Source organism: Wyeomyia smithii, chromosome 1 (genome assembly GCF_029784165.1).
Source record: "Wyeomyia smithii strain HCP4-BCI-WySm-NY-G18 chromosome 1, ASM2978416v1, whole genome shotgun sequence".
NCBI classification, from domain to species: domain Eukaryota; kingdom Metazoa; phylum Arthropoda; class Insecta; order Diptera; family Culicidae; genus Wyeomyia; species Wyeomyia smithii.
The window spans coordinates 165,607,609-165,627,271 of record NC_073694.1 but is presented as its reverse complement, the minus strand read 5'-3'; the positions used below and the strand labels follow the sequence as shown (position 1 = coordinate 165,627,271).

Here is a 19,663-nt window from a genome sequence, read left to right as displayed (position 1 = left end):
CACATACCAAATTTGGTTGTATTTTCTTGATTGGTTCTTGAGGTGTGCGAAATTTGTGTTTCATTTTCATGGGATCCCTCCCTTCAAACCATTATGTACATATTTGTTACCACTAAAAACATTTACCTGCCAAATTTTGTTCCATTTGGTTGATTAGTTCTCGAGATGTGCACAAATTTGTGTTTCATCCAACTATTATGGACATATTAGTTACCCCTTAAAACATCCACATACCAAATTCGGTTTCATTTGCTTGGTTTGTTCTTGAGTTGTGCAGAAATTTATGTTTCATTTGTATGGGACTCCTCCCTTCCAGAAGAGGGAGGGGTCTCAAACTATCATAAGAACCTTTATTGGCACCAAAAACCCCTACATACAAATTTTCACGTCGATCGGTTCGGTAGTTTTCGGGCCTATATGGATCAGACAGACAGACTTGACTGCATTTTTATATGTAAAGATTACAACATCAATATTTTAGAACCTAAAGAGTGAATACAGGTCGGACTCGATTATATACAGACTCGATTATATATTGACTCGATTAGATATGATTCGATTATATATAAAATTGTATATAATCGAATCATAGAAATTTTTTTTTCAATGTTAAATATAACTTACCTAAAGCAGCAATGTCGTATAGGGATCGTCTAAAAATACGTAACGCTTAGGGTGAGGTGGAGATCTGACAAAATGTCGCAATCAATACTAAAAATTTTGAAGATCTATACAAAGAGCGTTACCTAGAGGAAAGAGAAGGTCGAAAATATTTTTTATTTACGGTACGTAATTAATGGACGTTCCCTTCAGTCCAATATGACGTAACGCAACATTTTTTTACCCAAAACGTTGATTTTTGAGCCATAATGTTTCAAGTAAAGTAAAGCTGATCTACAACAGAAATATCGCGAGGGAACGTTTACAAATTATGTAACGCTCAGGAAACGGGAAAGAGTGTTGGGTTCGCAAAGTGTTGCAACCCATACGGAAAATTTAAACAAAAAGCATGGCAAAGGGGGAAACGAGATCAACAATAATTATTCTTGCGTTACGTTATAAATAAGCGCTTCCTTATTGATTCATAAAAGTCCGTTCAAATATTACATAACGCAAGTTGGGCTGAGGAAATTTTTTATGCCTGGTGTGCTGAGTATTGGAAACATGTTAGACAACGTGGTGAGGGTTTTCCGGAAGTCCAATATTTATGTCACGTTAAATTTTAATGGACCCTAATATTACTATTTCAATGTTAAGGTTGAGGTGATAGAGATTGACTCTTTTCAAATACTTATTTTTATGAAGTTGAAATCAAAACTTGTGAGCAAAAATTTAAATAAATTAAAGGCAATGTTTTTAGTTAATCTACTTTCTGCCCAATACGCAAGTTGCTAATCTAGCTAATCTACTATCTACCCAATACACATCACGCAGTGCAAGTTGCAATACACGCCGTGTAGTGTTTCTATACAAAAGTGGCACCCGTGCAGCACGGTGTAGTGTTCTTGCCATGGCTGACTGCAATAACCTAAAGAATAACTACGAAATATATACATACATATATTTTTGTAAGAAAGGTTTTTTGCGACTTTAAGGGGGTTAGTCAAAAAAATCCTACTTATTTATTCAAAAACAACAAAATATTTATGCAAAATAAACAAAAAAAAATTTATTTTCTGATTCGATTCTATACAGGATTCGATTATATATAGTGAAAATTTTTCGAAGTCTGTATATAATCGAGTCCGGCCTGTATACATTTATTGGATTGAAACGTTCATGTGTATCTATTTTTACAAATAAAAAATTGAATGAGAAAGGCTGGGTCTGACCGCTAGGTGGATTAGTTTAGGTTTTTTTAACAAAAATTAGTCTGCAACTTTAACACATTCAGATATTTTACTCGGCCGAAGAAAACATTCACGAAACACATCTTCACCGTTAGCGATATTTGGTTACGATTTTCTCGAGAAATATACATTTGTTCACCCTCAAATAACATCAGTTTCGTCATACAATCGACAGCAAATAATTCATGCACTTCGAACACTCACGATTAATGGAGGATACGGGATGAACAAAACTTCAACTTATCTATCACATCCATAGGTTGATTTAGTAAACCTCCCAGCTGGTCTCGAGGTACGATGGTGTCCTAACAAGCCAGTGGTCGTAGGTTCGAGTCTCGACTCTGGAGAGACTGTTAGCGTCAGTAGGATCATAGCGCTAGCCCCGCAATTATCTTGTACGCTTAATAGTTGACTGCGAATTCTATGTATAATAAACAGAAGGTTGAATTACGAATTGGAATGTAGCACCAAGGCTTTGCTTTTTAGGTTGATTTAGTCCGTCAGCAGTCAACACGGCATGTTGCTAGTGTTTTTGTTGCCGGGAAAAAAGGGAACTGTTTTTGTTACAAAACGTGCCGTATCCTTTTTTATTAGAGTTTATGACATGAGAAATCGTGTTTTGATGTATATTGAATTGCAAAAACTCTTATTGCTATTTGCATATTCCTACACAAAAAATACTTCATAAATCAAATAGATATAGTAATCAGATTTAGAGTACAAACATATTTTGCGGTGAATTTGTAGCCAAAGCACACGCTACGCACTGCGCAAATTTCTCGATCCCTTTTGTTCTCACACAGTAAACGACAACATGTGTCAATCCCTCAACTTCAGATCGACTTGAACTGTCCTACAGTACGGTCGCATTTTACCAACAGCTCGAGGCTAAGTCTTAGACTACCGAGAGATATTAAAATTTTGTTTTTCGCTTTCAACAGGCAATCTTCTTGAAAGACTACCTGTTGAAACGCAAAGTAATAAATTTGTTTTTAACGTTAACGAGTGTTTAGGGAGTAAATTTGGTTTGAGATATTTCTACTTAAAATTCTATAGTGAAGTGAAAGTGTAGTGAAGTTGTCCAGTTATGCTTGGAAAAAATAAAAAAGCTCGCTTTGATGCGGCTTCAAGGAAACGTGAGGCATCTCCTCCAAGTGACACTGAAATTTCGACTAACAGGTATGATATTCTTTCTTCCGTTGGGGATCTAGAATTCCAAACTTCTCATACTGAGCATAAAGCCGTAATGAAGAAGGTTAAAGTTCCACCTATTGTGGTATTTGTAGCAAATTTTAAAGCATTTCGATAAGAACTTTCATCATTTCTATCGAATGTGAAAGTTAATTTTCAAATTGGCCGCCAAGGCGAAATTCGTATTTTGGCCGAATCTTTTAATGGCCATAAACATCTTTTACAGTGTTTGACTGAAAAGATGTATAAAATTTATTCTTTTGATGTTAAAAACGAGAGACTGTTTAAGGCTGTGTTGAAAGGTCTCTCAAATGATAAAACTATTGATGAAATCAAAGACTGTTTGTCAGAATCACTTGGTTTTGCCCCCAACCAAGTAATTTTGATGAAACGAAAGGCAAATGCCAAAATTTTTCAAACTGGAATACACCAGGAAAATTACTTAGTACATTTTGATCGTACCAAAGTACATAATTTGAAATATTTGGAAAAAGCACGTGTTTTATTTAACGTGTGAATAAAATGGGAAAATTTCAAGAGACATGGAGGAGTCCATAATCTTACGCAATGTCGGAATTGTCAAGCCTATGGTCATGGAACTCGAAATTGCCATATGGCAGCAAAATGTATGATTTGTGGTGACACTAGTCACACAAAAGATATCTGCCCCGTGAAAGAGACCACTAATAGTTTCAAATGTGTAAATTGTGGGGGAAATCACAAATCTAATTTCTTTAATTGTCCTGTAAGGTCAAAAATTATTGCTTCTAGACAACGTAGGAATTCTAAACAACCTGTTATCAATGTGGGTTATCAAAAGACTTTCAGTACTGGTAAGGCATCACCAGCACTTTCATTGGCAGGTGTGTCTGTAGGTAATCATTTAAATTCAGCTAACAAACTTCAGACAAAAAATCCTGTTCAGGCAACACCAGGCTGTTCATATGCCAGTGTCCTTACAGGTAATATTTCGAAATCAAACAGTAACAAACCATTCGTGTTTGGTGCTGAAAAGTTAGCCAGTATTGATTTAGGTAGTCCAACTCCAGAAAAGATTGAATACCTACAACAATCCATGCTGCAGCTAATGTCCGTTTTGTTGAACTGTAACTCGATGTACGAGGCTGTTCAAGAAGGTATACAATTTACAACTAATATTGTTATGAAATTGAAATTCAGCAATGATTTTAAATAATGCTATAAATTTTCTAAATTGGAATGCTCGCTCTTCAAAAGCGAAAGAGAATGAATTTTTTAACAGTCCACGATGTGCAGTTGTGACTGAAACGCTTTTAAAGCCAAATATCAAACTAAAAAAGAACCCCAATTATATAGTTCATAGGTTTGATAGAATTGATGTTGCCGGTGGTGGAGTTGCAATAGTTATCCACCGTCGAATAAAACATCGTGTTTTACCCCATCTTGAAACCAAAGTTATCGAGTGTTTGGGAATTGAAATTGAAACAAGTATTGGCATTTTATTTATAGCCGCAGTGTATTTGCCTTTTCAATGCACTGGTGAGCGAAAAAAATATTTCAAGGGAGATTTGCAAAAACTCACAAGAAATAAATTTAAATTTTTAATCATTGGTGATTTTAATGCGAAACATCGATCTTGGAATAATGCTCAAAGGAATTCCAATGGAAAAATATTGTGTAATGATTGCTCGACTAGATTTCATTCAGTTTTATTTCCAAATGGTCGTACATGTTATTCTTCTATTAGGAATCCATCTACAATTAATTTGGTACTAACAAATCAAAGTCATTCATGCAGTGATTTGTTAACTCATGCTGACTTTGATTCAGATCATCTTCCCATATCATTTTCTATTTCCCATGAAACTATTTTAAATCCCACTAGATCTGTGTTAAATTATCAGACTAATTGGGATAGATATCGTTCTACGATCGCAAAAAAATTTGAATGATGATATTATTTTACGAAATAGTGCTGACATTGACAGAGCATTAGAAAATTTCAGCAGCTTAATACTCAATGCCCGGAATTTATCAGTTCCTAAGGCAAGAGTGAAATTTAATGCACCAATTGTTGACAATGAACTTCAATTTCTTATACGTTTGAAGAACATACGGAGACGTCAATGCCAAAGATCTCGTGATCCTGCTTTGAAAATTATTTTTCAAGAATTACAAAAGGAAATTAAACATAGATTCACTCTCTTGCGAAATGAGAATTTCATGAGAGAAGTTGAACAACTAAAACCTTATTCAAAACCTTTCTGGAAGCTTTCGAAGGTTCTTAAAAAACCCTCGAAGCCCATTCCAGTCCTTAAAGATGGTGATTGCATTTTTTTAACGAATGAACAAAAATCTCAGAAACTTGCTCAGCAGTTTGAGAGTGTTCATAACTCCAATTTGAACGTAGTAAGTCCTATTTAAAAGGAAGTAAACCAAAAGTATGATCAGATCACCACCCAAGAATTTCTTTCCGAAGAGGTATTGGAAACAAACTTGAATGAGGTGCGAACCATTCTCAAAAAATTCAAAAACATGAAAGCACCAGGAGATGATGGGATTTTCTATATCCTCATCAAAAGACTTCCCGAAAACTCTTTAAATTTCTTGGTAAAAATTTTTAACAGATGCTCTGCACCAGCACATTTTCCTACGAAATGGAAAATGCCAAAGTCACTCCAATTTTAAAACCCGGAAAGAATCCAGCTGAGGCATCAAGTTATCGACCAATTAGTTTACTTTCCTCTATTAGCAAACTTTTTGAAAGAATAATTCTTAATAGAATGATAACACATATAAATGAGAACTCAATTTTTGCAAATGAGCAGTTTGGTTTTCGCCATGGGCATTCCACTTCTCATCAGTTACTTAGAGTAACAAATATGATTCGAACTAATAAATCTGAAGGCTATTCGACTGGAGCTGCTCTTCTAGACATAGAAAAGGCATTCGACAGTGTTTGGCATAAAGGTTTAATAGCTAAAATGTCAAATTTCAGTTTTCCGCTTTACCTCACAAAAATGATATAAAGTTATTTAACTGACCGCACTCTCCAGGTTAACTATCTAAATGGTAAATCTAATAGATTGCCTGTTAGAGCTGGTGTGCCTCAGAAGAGTATCTTGGGCCCAATCTTAAATAACATTTTTACTTCTGATCTTCCTGATCAACCACCAGGTTGTGAGAAATCTCTGTTTTGTGACGATACAAGCATTTCCGCAAAAGGAAAAAAGCCTTCGTGTTATATGAAGTCGGCTTCAAAAAAATTTAGATATATTTTCTTCATACTTACAAAAATGTAAGATTTCCCCTAATGCTTCTAAAACACAGTTAATTATTTTTCCTCATAAGCCAAGAGTTTCATTTCTCAAACCCACCCGTAACCACGTTATTAAGATGAACGGTGTGGTCTTAAATCGGTCTGATCAAGTTAAATACTTAGGGCTAATTTATGATAAGAATCTTACTTTCAAGGAGCACATTGAAAATATCCAGTCAAAGTGCAATAAGTATATCAAATGTTTATATCCTCTTATCAACAGGAATTCTAGACTTTGTCTTAAGAATAAACTGTTAATTTACAAACAAATTTTTAGGCCAGCAATGTTATATGCAGTTCCCATCTAGACAAGTTGTTGTGCAACCAGGAAGAAGACACTTCAAAGGATTCAGAATAAACTTTTGAAAATGATTTTGAAGCGTCCTCCCTGGTTTAGCACGAACGAGCTACATAGGCTCACTAATGTAGAAACATTAGAAAATATGTCAAGCCAAATTATCAACAAATTCCGACAAAAATCGTTGCAATCCTCAATTGCAACGATTAGCTCACTTTATAGTCAGTAAGTTTATTTTAAGTTTCGTTTTACTTCTTTTTTTTCTTGACAAGTAGGTTTAATAATTTTCCTACAATTACATTATCTTAACTGCGAAAGCTAATAACATTCAATAATACATAAAAGCGTACAAATATATATATATATATATATATATATATATATATATATATATATATATATATATATATATATATATATATATATATATATATATATATATATATATATATATATATATATATATATATATATATACATATATATAATAAGAATCTCACCCGTCAACCTCAAATGTGTACTAAGTGTGTACTTGAAATGAGAGTATGCAATACCGTGAGCCCAGAGTTGCGAATATTGTTCGGGATGGACACGAGTTTTGTATCTTCAAACAGGTTCAAATGAGTTTCTATGAAGCACACTCATTGCGTGTTTTAGATAGCTTGCATAAAGGCAAATGTTTGTGTTTTTCTCTGACGCAGTTTACAAATCGTGGTGTGATTCCAAGACGCATTTGAACTTGGCTTGGCAACTCTTGTCTTATTATTTCTTTATTCCGTATGCGTACAACAAACTAATACACACACACCAGATGAATTGGAGATAGAAGGAACGGTTTGAGTTGCTATGACGGTTTGTCTTGCCGTGAGTTAATGTACAGCTCTAAGTAGTGCTGTACATTAACCTGCGGCAGGGGGAGTCGTCCTCGCAGCGCATGTACAACATATGCGACGGTGTTGTTTCTTGACTGGAAATGAAAAGGGAGCATTTTTTGACAGAGAAAATTTTGCATGTGGTTGAAACATCCATTATTAGATAGTCGTAGTCCCCTAACACGTGCTAAATATGTGACAGTATGTGTTGTTACTTGACTGGAGATGAACTTTATTGCTTTTTAAGTAACAGATTTGTTACCTGAAGAGTCATTTCACGTTATTGCTAATTAAGTAATGCGAAAAAAATTTGCGTGTATACTATATCATAAGCAATAATTGTGTAAAATTAGTCATGATGAAATATGTTAGAGAGATATGGTATGAGAAGACGGATTGTAAAATAATGACTAAGATAATATTTAAAAGGGTGTATTGAAGTACTGAAAAATCTGGTAGGGTATGATATTATATATATATATATATATATATATATATATATATATATATATATATTTATATATTTATATATATATATATATATATATATATATATATATATATATATATATATATATATATATATATATATATATATATATATATATATATATATATATATATATATATATATATATATATATATATATATATATATATATATATATATATATATATATATATATATATATATATATATATATATATATATATATATGTATATATTTATATATATAATACTGTTGAAATGTCACCATTTGTGGCAGAACACACAATTATAATTCTGAATAGATATTTTAGTACATAAATAAATCATTACAAACTCCCCCCCCCCCCCCCCCCCCCCCTCTATAAAAAAATGTATCAATCCCTCGACAATCGTGTGTACAGCGCAGCAAATACATAAACAAAAAATACAAATATGACATCACTAGTATCAATTTGCTCGTACAACTTATGGCGTCAGAATTCTAATTATACTTTGAACGGCGGAATAATGAAGAAAGTTAATTTGCAATTACTAGAAATGAGACTAGAAGAAACGAGTATAGTTTTACAAGCGTTCTTTCTCTATTTGTCCTGACGAACTAAACAAATGATGGCTACAATAGAAATGGGTTGACCAAAAAGGAACTGTAAGAGTGGCTTTTAACAATTAAATTTAGAAGCACCGTTGAACTTTTTATGGCTTTTTTTAATTTTTCCAATAAGATAAAAAGTAGGAAAATACGGTAGAAAAATAATAGATGGAATTAGGCAGCTTACTACAGAAGGAAGGAGTTTAAAACATTACAACCGACGTATACTGACCAGAATTAGTAATTTACCCAATTTCTAAAAAAAAGGGGAGGCTGAGAATTAAATAACATAAATAACTGAATGAACGAATTGATTTTGTCTGCGGACTTTTTAACCTTTGTTACTAAAAACTCCTCTCATTACAGTGTTTAGCCCACGTCACCATTTCATACAACCCTAGGACTGTATACACTGGGGTCGCTTTTTACGCGGTTGGTTGTACCGCATTTGAAAGATTAGATTAGATATACTTATACTAAACTTATTTGATACCGCGTACAAATAATCTTCCAAATCAGGTAAAAATAATCTGCGTTATTGTAAAAATATCCCGTTTAAAAAAACGCATAAAAACAACCCGCGTAAAAAGCGACCCCAGTGTACCTTGCAGTATGGTTTGGCGCTTGGTTTGGTCGCACGCCTCTTTTTTTATTGATTTTTTTAATCTTATTTTTCACACCATAAATCGCCTCATACCACCTCATAAACCATCATACCCTACCAGATTTTTCAGTACTTCAATACACCCTTTTAAATATTATCTTAGTCATTATTTTACAATCCGTCTTCTCATACCATATCTCTCTAACATATTTCATCATGACTAATTTTTACACAATTTTTGCTTATGATATAGTATACACGCAAATTTTTTTTCGCATTACTTAATTAGCAATAACGTGAAATGACTCTTCAGGTAACAAAATCTGTTACTTAAAAAGCAATAAAGTTCATCTCCAGTCAAGTAACAACACATACTGTCACATATTTAGCACGTGTTAGGGGGACTACGACTATCTAATAATGGATGTTTCAACCACATGCAAAATTTTCTCTGTCAAAAAATGCTCCCTTTTCATTTCCAGTCAAGAAACAACACCGTCGCATATGTTGTACATGCGCTGCGAGGACGACTCCCCCTGCCGCAGGTTAATGTACAGCACTACTTAGAGCTGTACATTAACTCACGGCAAGACAAACCGTCATAGCAACTCAAACCGTTCCTTCTATCTCCAATTCATCTGGTGTGTGTGTGTATTAGTTTGTTGTACGCATACGGAATAAAGAAATAATAAGACAAGAGTTGCCAAGCCAAGTTCAAATGCGTCTTGGAATCACACCCACGATTTGTAAACTGCGTCAGAGAAAAAACACAAACATTTGCCTTTATGCAAGCTATCTAAAACACGCAATGAGTGTGCTTCATAGAAACTCATTTGAACCTGTTTGAAGATACAAAACTCGTGTCCATCCCGAACAATATTCGCAACTCTGGGCTCACGGTATTGCATACTCTCATTTCAAGTACACACTTAGTACACATTTGAGGTTGACGGGTGAGATTCTTATTATGTGTAAATTAGGGAACAGAAATGAACCTGATCGTTGCATTAATACAAATGCAACGAATGAAGTTTTGCTAACACATTCATTGCGGTTCTTCGGCTGTATGTTCTCCTGCAGAAATACATACAAGCGTGTGGCCGTCATAATTTTTGTTACTTTTTGGTTATTACACTTTGTGTATAATGCGCGGTCTAATACACAATAAGTAATAAAAAGTTGCACCAAAGTAACAAAATGTTCCCCGTTTGTGTTGGGTATAGGTATATGTTTTGTTTAAAAAATTGCTTTCGTTTCAAATTTGACCTTTAAGCCCTCTGCGTCACCTCTAGACCTTGATAAAATTTAACCAATTTTTTATGTGTTGCTTATTGAACCCCAAGGAGGTCTTTTTGCTTGGGATAACTGGTCCGGCAAACATTTTTGAAAATAAGCTCCACCCTAGCCTGACATGTTGGAGAAGCTTTCAGATTATATAGATTCGATCTTGACATTAAGCCGTCTGTCCGTGAGATAGGGCCTGAACCAACTAAGATCATTGGAGATACCAAGTTTACTTAATTTGAGAAGCAATACGCTATGATCAACTCTGTTGAAAGCAGCTTTGAGATCAGTATATATTGCGTCAACCTGAGAACCGGCATCAATATAAGGCAGGCAGTATGAAGTAAACTGAAACAGAATCGTGGAAACGGGTCGTTTGGGGTAAAAGCTGTGGTCAGCTGATATATAGTTTTTACAGGTTGAAAACTTCATTCATAACAATCTCATAATACTTTGGAGCATGCACATAATGACGTTCTGCCACGATAGTTTGGGATATTTTGCTTTTCTCCTTTTTGCCTTCACGGAGAGATTTATTGAAAAGTAACGTCAAAGGTTGTATTAAAGAGCTCGTGCATCGTTTCAGGATACTAGAAGGTATTCAATCTGAGCTGGATGACGTGGAAAATTACGTCTTGGAGATAGCGGATTCTGCCTGTTGGTGGTTTACAATTAAGTTCCTCAGTTCACATGCGCTACATACATCTGTAGCTTGCAGAATGGAAGCAGTGGATCTGTTGAATGCGCTTTGAAATTGGGTGGCAAAAAGTTCGCATTTTTCAGGAGAGGAGCATGCTACGTCGGGATCTAGAAACATCTCAACGGGAAGCCCATTATTTTTCCGTTTATAGTTGACGAAAGTCCAATACTGTTTAGGAATTTTTCGGAGATTATCTTGTGTGCTAAGCGAATAACGTTGATACAGATATCGGTTGTAGAGGCGGTAGTTATTGCTGACACGCAAACATTGCTGCTTGTGGGACAGGCAACAGGCTCTACTATAATTTCGAAGTACCCTAGATCTTATAAGCCATGAATGAGGATTTTCCCAGGGTGGTTTAGAAAGCGATCTACAAGCAGAAACATGTTCAGCCAGCGCGTTGTTCGCAAGCTGCGAGAAAAAGTCGTCAATGTCGTCCAGTCCATTCGAGAAATACTACGTAGTCCAGTGCAATTTCGTTAGAGTTCAAAAACGGTCGAAACAGGTACTCCAACTTTAACTAAAATGACAGGGTGACCAGGGTCTACTGGAGTTAGCGGTTCTATGCCTTTAAATATCTGACAGTGTCCTAGAAGTGGGTCCGACATTAGTATTAAGTCGAGCAGCCACAAAGAGGGTTGAGAACTCAGTTAATTAAAACCATTCTGACTAAAGCCATCGAGTAGTGCCGAGCATGCAGCAGAGAAATGTGACTCAAAAACATCCACTGTGAGATAATTGCGAGTGGTGAGGATCCAAACTAAACCAGGCTGATTATAGTCTCCGAATAAAAATGCACGATCGTGTTCTCTTAGGTTGGAAAAAACAGCTCTGACTGAATCAATGTATTTTTTTTGAAGTAGAATACTTCTCTCAGGAAGTTCGGCTACATAGGGATGTGAAATGAAAATCTAAAACCGAAAAAAGTGAAAAATATGTCCAATTTCAAATGCTAATAAATCGGTTAGTATTCGATGGATTTCCTTCGTTCTTGCAGCAATAGATTAGAAAATCTTCTAAGATTCTTCCCAAAATAAGATAATTGTAATTTTATCATTCACACTATTGTACTATTAAAAATAGTCAAGCCTTGTCAAAACGAAAAATTCGACCTCTGATTGGTCGTTATATGCTTGCTTCCCAAGCACGGTCGACAGGATCATATACCCTGCAATTGAAAACATGCTATTTGGCCTATATAAGAGCCTGCTTCAGCCGGAGCCGCTCATAATAGTTCTAGATAGCGACAACAGCAGTCGTCCTTCCTTAGCAGCAGCACTAGCCCTGTGGTTGGTCACCACGTCACAGGAGCAGCGCGGTTTTTCTCAGCGTGTGTCGCCAAACAGCCATTATCCCCCCCGTGTTGGGGCAGCATGATGATTGCCATCAGGAAATCCAATTTCGGAAATCAAAATGCCTTTTTTAAGGCAAATAAACAAGTCATTGAAAGTTAATAATTTTTGTCAACGCAAGCAAGCATTCTGTGTTGAATCCTAGCAATTCAAATTTGTCGCACCCGTCTAATATACTGAATGTGAAATAGCTTCCACAGTGCATGTTGTCCGTGTATCTTAATTCCCCCAATGTTAGGGCAGCTCAAAGGTTGTAATTAGCAACCGATTTTGAACCGCAACATGCTTTTTTCAAGGCAAATAAAAAAATTATTAAAGGTTAATGATTTTCTGGCATCAACACAAGCAGACATTCTGTGCGGGATGCAATCAAATTCTGTTGTAGTTGTCTAATTTTTACTTTCACTTTATTTAGTAAACCCCCCACTGTAGGGGCAGCGCAAAGGCTGCGATCAGCATAACCGACATTGAATAATAAACTGCCCTGTTAGAACGCATTCACAAAAGCAGTTAGTTCGACTATGCAGAGCTAATATGAAGTCGATTCAATCAATCAGCATAAACAGAATTTCGTCGTCTCCCAGCTGCCAAGTTGCAACATGATGCAACACGCAACAGCGAGCAAACGAAATCGCTTGATGTTACAAACCGCAATAAGATACGGGTTAAAACCGTTGCGTGTGTGAGAGCACCATCGGTGTTTATTCGCTGGATACACTATCTACTGTCTACTGAACGCAATAATCTGCTTACATGCGACACGGGGACGGGAACATTTTCTTCAACCAAGCTGCACAACACGACACAAAACATGTTATTTTGTTGCTTCAATGAGAGTGCTATCGGTCCGGCTCGACAGAATGTTCACAAGAAATCATTTTTGTGCATCCGTGCTACGAAACTGAGTAGCTCATAGTAGTTCTGAACAGCGACGACAGCAGTCCTCCCTTAGCAGCAGCGGGAGCGAGCAGTGGGCACCATCGATAGCGGATAGCGGCCACAACTGTGGCATGGCTGCGAATAAGCGTAGCAGTCTTAGCGGATCTCACCATCGATAGCAGCAGGGCCAGCAGATGCAGGTACAGCGGATACCAATGGCGGCCACAACTGTGGCATGGCTACGGATAGCGTTGCAGTTGCTCAGCAGTTGGGCCAGCGTATAGCGGCCACAACTGTGGCATGGCTATGCATAGCGTAGCTGTTGCAGCGGGTATATCAGCATCGATAGTAGCAGGGTCAGCTGATGCAACGACACTCCCTTCACTAAAATGCTGTTTCAGTGTGATAGCGGGAAGCATCAGCAGCAGGCTCACATGAAGTGAATACATCAGCCAGCAACTTTCCCATTAGGCCTCTGCCATAGTAGACGCGAAAAGCGGCGCGAACCGATTCGCTCGGCCGTAGGTTAATGTACAGCTCTACTGATGGCTGTACATTAACCTACAGCCGAGCGAATCGGTTCGCGTCGCTTTTCGCGTCTATTATGGCAGAGGCCTAATGGGAAAGTTGTATCATTTTGTTCAGAAGAATATTATTGTCGGTAATATTACATAGCAGCGATTGCGTAAATCCGATTTTGAATTGAACAATTGTTATTTTGAGAACAAATAAAACACTTATTTGAAGAGTTAATAGCTTTTGGTACCAATAGCAGTATAGTGACAGCCTCAGCGGTAGATGCAGATGCAGCCGGTACTTCCCTGAGGCCGATGTAAAGGTAAATGGGAGCAGCACGGCGAAACAGTTCGGATTATGCTTAGACGCGCGTCATTTTTCGTTGTTGATATTCCCCACATGCAACGACGCGCTTTCGTATGATAGCGGTGGTATTAGCGGTAGATGCATTTGCCAACACTTCCTCCAGTAAAGCCGTGTCTAGATTTCAATGTGAAAACACCTTTCTCATTGTGTTGACCGTGCGCCTTAGTCCTCACTATCAAGGTAACATAGAGATGTAAGATAAACACTACATCCTATGATAAATTGAACAATTGTCCTTATAAGGACAACAAATGAATTAATGAAGATTTAATTTTAAATTAGAATACTTCTCTCAGTAAGTTCGGCTACATAGGGATGTGAAATGAAAATCTAAAACTGAAAAAAGTGAGAAAAATTTCAAATGCTCATAAATCGGTTAGTTTTCGATGGATTTCCTTCGTTTTTGCAGCAATCGATTAGAAAATCTTCTAAGATTCCTACCAAATGCATGAAATTGCAATTTTATCATTCGAACTATTGTACTATTGAAAACTCTTAAGCCTTGCCAAAACACAAAATTCGACCTCTGATTGGTCGTTATTCCGCGCTTTCCCAAGCACGGTCGGCTGAGTTATGGACCTAGTAAATTGGGAATGCATCATTTGGCCTATATAAGAGCTTCATCAGATAATAAACAAACATTTCATCGGATATTAAATTGAACAACTGAAATTTATTTATTTATTTATTCGTTCAACATCAACAGACTCTATCTGGTCCTAATGATTGTATCTTAAAATATTTAAAAAATTACTCCTTAAACTAGAGCGAGGTAGATGGTAGTCGAAACCGGAACATACACTATTGAAATTTGAAGAACACAAATGATTATTTGAAGAGTTAATATTTTCTCGTTTTGCGCTATAATCCAAAGTTAATTATCTTCATCTACATGCATACTCTGATTATTATTACGTGTTTGCGTTGCTAAGTGTTTGGCTACGGTCATGCAGAACGCAAATAACGGCGCGATGCGATTCGGCAAGACGAAATCTGTTGAAATGTATAGCTCTACTTCGCCTTAAAAAGAGCTGTACATTTCACCACGGTAAGGCGAATCGCATCGCGCCGGCATTCGCGTTCTGCATAACCGTAGCCTTTGTTCCGTTCCCGTTTAATGATGTCGTATTAAATGTGCATATTACAATTCGGCAGCACTTCAACTTCTCATTTGCACAAAATTTAAAAATATTCAATTAACTTCATTCAAAATATCAGACAAAAAGAAATTACAATACTGCCTATGAACGGTCAACGATTATTTACTAGAAAGAAAAATGACTGACACGCAAGCAGCCGGGTTATCTTTCTTGTAAAAGTATTCTACTTCAACTTTGCGGTCGTGGCTTTGCATACAACCTTCTTGTGATTTTTTGCTTGCTAAATCATTTTTGCGGTGCGAGGGTAGATATAATACTCCAACACTGATTTTTAGATCAGTTAATCTGAGCGTTACCTACAAATGCTCAAGAGAGTTGTGTTGTGTTGAGTTTGCGTTACTTAATTTTGGGGGGGGGGGGGGGGTATTGTAGTAAAAACAGTTACGTAACTGTAATTTTCCTTTTTGGGGGTTTAGCGTTGCGTAATTTTAGGGGGGGGAGTCATATTCAACGTTACTTATCGTTACATAGGGGGGGGGGGTCTAAAATCTGGATTGTTAGCATTACGTAATTTGTGTACGACGCCTAAGCAACTTTGCATATTTTTTTTTCGAGATGGAATTACGTCTTTGTTTTCTATACAGAGATGCATTCTATAAAATTGGAAATGATACTGGCAAATGTTCCATCAGATTTCAAATATTAATTACAGCATAACAATATGATGGTTAACAATAACCAATATGTTGTTGGATAGATAAAATGTTGAACAATTTTGTACAACGCTAGTTATCATTTCTTCATTGCTCAGCGGTAAAAATGATAAAAAGTTTCTAGGATAAATTTCCGTGAACAATGAAGAAAAAACTGTAACGCTGCTCGTGGTGATTAACAGGATGTAATTTTCCCTCGTCCAAACGGGGCACGAACCCGCAATCTCCGATGCCTGGATGAGGGAATTTTTTTCTAAGTCTAAATCAGAACCTTAGCATCCTCGCAAAAACCACTTGCATTGCTTACTTTATAATTTTCCTCTAATTTTTGTCATCACTGTACTTCCAGGAGAACACAAAAAAGTTTTTGTTACTTTGATTTGTTCAGAACAATTTTAAGCAGCTAAATTTTCTATTTAAAAAACATATTTTGAAAAAATCTAAGGTACTGGATTTGACGCGAAATCCTTCAATAGGGCGTTTAAGCATCATTGCATGTGCTAACCTTAGATAAGCCTGTTCATTTGTTTTCAGCGGTACTGAACTGCTCCAAGTATACATGACAGTTATTGAAGGTATGCTACTCAGATATCGTGCAGAAGTATTAGTAATAGTTATAAACCTTTTGCTAATCTTGTATGGGGTTCAAAATGATGGTAAATTTTGAATTAGGATTTTAAGATATATTTTCTTGAAAAGTTATAGAAATGTCGTCAAAGCATGTTTTTTATATGAGGACTCAGGTTAGGTAAAAATACACTAAGGTCGCTTTTAACGCGGGGGATACGTGCCGCGTAAAAAAAAACCGCGTAAATTCCAGAATCCGCGTAAAAAAAACCGCGTAAATTCCGGAATCCGCGTAAAAAAACCATCGTTAATTAAGCATTCCGAGTGAAGGGGAACCGTAATCCGGGCAAAAAAAAATACCGCGTAAATTCCGGAATCCGCGTAAAAAACACGCGTAAATTCCGGAGTCCGCGTAAAAAAACCGCGTAAATTCCGGAATCCGCGTAAAAAAAAACCGCGTAAATTCCGGCATCCGGGTTAAAAAAGCCGCGTGAAAAACCGCATAAAAAAACCGCGTAAAAAGCGACCTTAGTGTACAATTTTTCATTCCTTTTGTCGGCTAATCGCAATCTTCGTTTTAGTACAGCTGAAATCGATGAAATAAAACCATTTGTGATTCATATATTCCCATAAGCCATGCTCTGTGGAGTGTAACCAGGGTCAAATTCCGTAGAAAACACGAGAGTTTTCAAAACTATTTTGTTTGTATGGGTGATTTTGTGTAAGATACACCAACATGAGATATGTTACCTTTAAGAACTGTCATTGATACGAGAAGTGCAAATTTTTTCGTAGTTCCGCTCGATGCCACATGTATTGAATTCTAACCCCAATCTGAAGCTGACTTCGTAACACACAGTATTAGTTGTGGAATCAATTTATTTCACACTATTCATTATATCCCACACTTGAGGAATGGAATACTAAATGACCGAAAATGATTCGATAACATCTTCCGTCGATAGTAACGTAAAATTGTGACACAATCGAAAATTCTTGACTTGCACAAAAATCACTTATGAACAAGCAAGTTTTATACGAATATATTCAAAAAATACTGAGTTCGGTAAGAAGCATAATAAAATCCAAATCGTAAGGTTTATAGTGTAATAATAAGTTTATGAAAAAAATTAGAAAACTTATCACGCATTCTCTTCTTCTAAAAGAAAAGTTCCATACCATTTAGCATCTAAACTAAGCTCTACTTCTTAAGCGGGGCAACACACGTGCTAATACGACTGCGGATTTCCTCATCGAACGGTTGCACCTGTTCCGCGACCCGGTTTAAGCACTCCAAATTTTCCGCCACCAGAATCGGTCGGTTATATTCCATTGCATCGATCTCGAACTGAATTACTGCCTGGACTTCGTTGTTCCACAGATCTACCGACTCTTCAAAACTGCGCTGGATGAAGTCGGCATGCTCGGCCGGGGATACAAACGAGTTGTAATTGCTGAAGGTCCACAAAAGATGCTCCGTGAGACTGGTGGACATGCGCTGTAGCAACTCGAGCACTTCGTAGAAAGAGTACGCGAGCTCATCCTTATCTTGGTTGCTAGTGTTGGCGCATTCACTCATGCGGGATGCCAACTCGCGCTGCTCATCAATTATAAGAGACACCAAATTCAGTAGACAGTCCTCGTCTCCACCAGATAGAATATCATCGGCGATTTCTGCTCGCGTCTCGTCGAATCCGTACTCGATCGCGTTCCGGGTGTTACCAAAGTTGATCAGCATTTCTTCGTTCATGTGGCGGAATGTCGCAAAAAGGGCAGTTCGTGCGAAGGCTAGCATTTGATCCTTTTCCAGGCTAAGCTCTTCGAATCGAGGCTGATACTCTTCAACGACGGCTATCAGATCAGTGACCGATCTAAGAATCTTGGAGGGAGAGGACTTTTCGGCCGGGGCTGCCTGGGTGGCCTAGGATGTTAGGAAGAAGGTAAAATTAGCGATTAACTACCATGCGGAGTTGTGTAACTTACCGCAAGAACGGCTGCGGCGAGGAGGACGAATCTGGCGATAGCTGCCATCTTGCACTTTGACTAGTCTGGTAGTAAATAGCGAAGCGTTGAGTACACCTTGTGGTACTTATATACATTTATCGGCAATCAATGGCGCCGGGAAACGATTAGATTACAGTCTCCAACTGGTTTTCTGTGACTTGCGCTTCAGTGATAGGCACTGCCAGTATCAACATAGGAACATTTTTAAAGCCAGGTGTTCAATCCTTGCAGCGGAACTTGATAATCGTATCTAGGACTGCAATATAATCGCCACAGAATGATTGGTTCAGATCATAGACTGATTAGAAGGTGATTAATGTTGCATATGACAAAAGCTTACCGAAGCGGTTTATTGGGAGCCGCTAGTTACCAACAGATGGCTGCACTCGTCTCGAGAACTTCCGGTGTGGGATGGTAGTATCTAATCTTTTTTCTTGGTTTTGAAAAAAGCTCAGATAAGCTAACCGGCAACTTAATCGCGAAGCTAGATAAGCATTAAATCGAAGACTGTCTGAAGACTACAGTTTCTAGAGAACCAACAGCCATGAAGTTGTGCGTCTTTTTAGTAGTGATTTTTGTAACTTTTGCTGTTGTTGCTGCAGCTCCGGCATTCGTTCAGTACCAGCAATGGTTCGGAAACTACAGCGCGGTTGGTGAACAAGATATGAAGATTAAAAGGAGTATCAACTCCGAAGAAACGCTCCGCTTCAACAAGCTGCTGCTGCCGATTTTGTCCAATGGAACTATCGAGCTGCGCCGCGTGAATACCGCCGCCTGGGAGGAGATCGAAAATGCGGACACGGAGGACGAAGATTGTCTGGAATTGGTTCACGACCTTTACCATGTCTACACACTGTTCGCAGTTTACGACATGCAGTTTTGTGTTCGCACTGCAGCAGCACAACTGGAACCGTTGACGACGGATGACTTCTTTCGCTACGCGAACTTCGTTAGTCGGGAACTGGATCGCACTACCCATCATGTATTGGA

General features: G+C 37.3%; 2 protein-coding genes across 3 annotated transcripts in view; both read right to left on the bottom strand.

Annotated features, from left to right (window-relative positions):
- LOC129723932 (probable maleylacetoacetate isomerase 2) overlaps positions 1 to 19,663 on the bottom strand; it is a 99,704-nt gene that overhangs the window by 20,352 nt on the left and 59,689 nt on the right. The gene's annotated exons all lie outside the window — the stretch shown is intronic.
- LOC129723897 (uncharacterized) lies at positions 17,763 to 18,804 on the bottom strand. The gene is made up of 2 exons (XM_055678388.1): positions 18,653 to 18,804; positions 17,763 to 18,590 (listed from the first exon to the last, which is right to left on the bottom strand). Exons 1-2 carry the CDS (start codon positions 18,698 to 18,700, stop codon positions 17,871 to 17,873), a joined length of 768 nt encoding a protein of 255 aa, XP_055534363.1. The 5' UTR covers positions 18,701 to 18,804; the 3' UTR covers positions 17,763 to 17,870.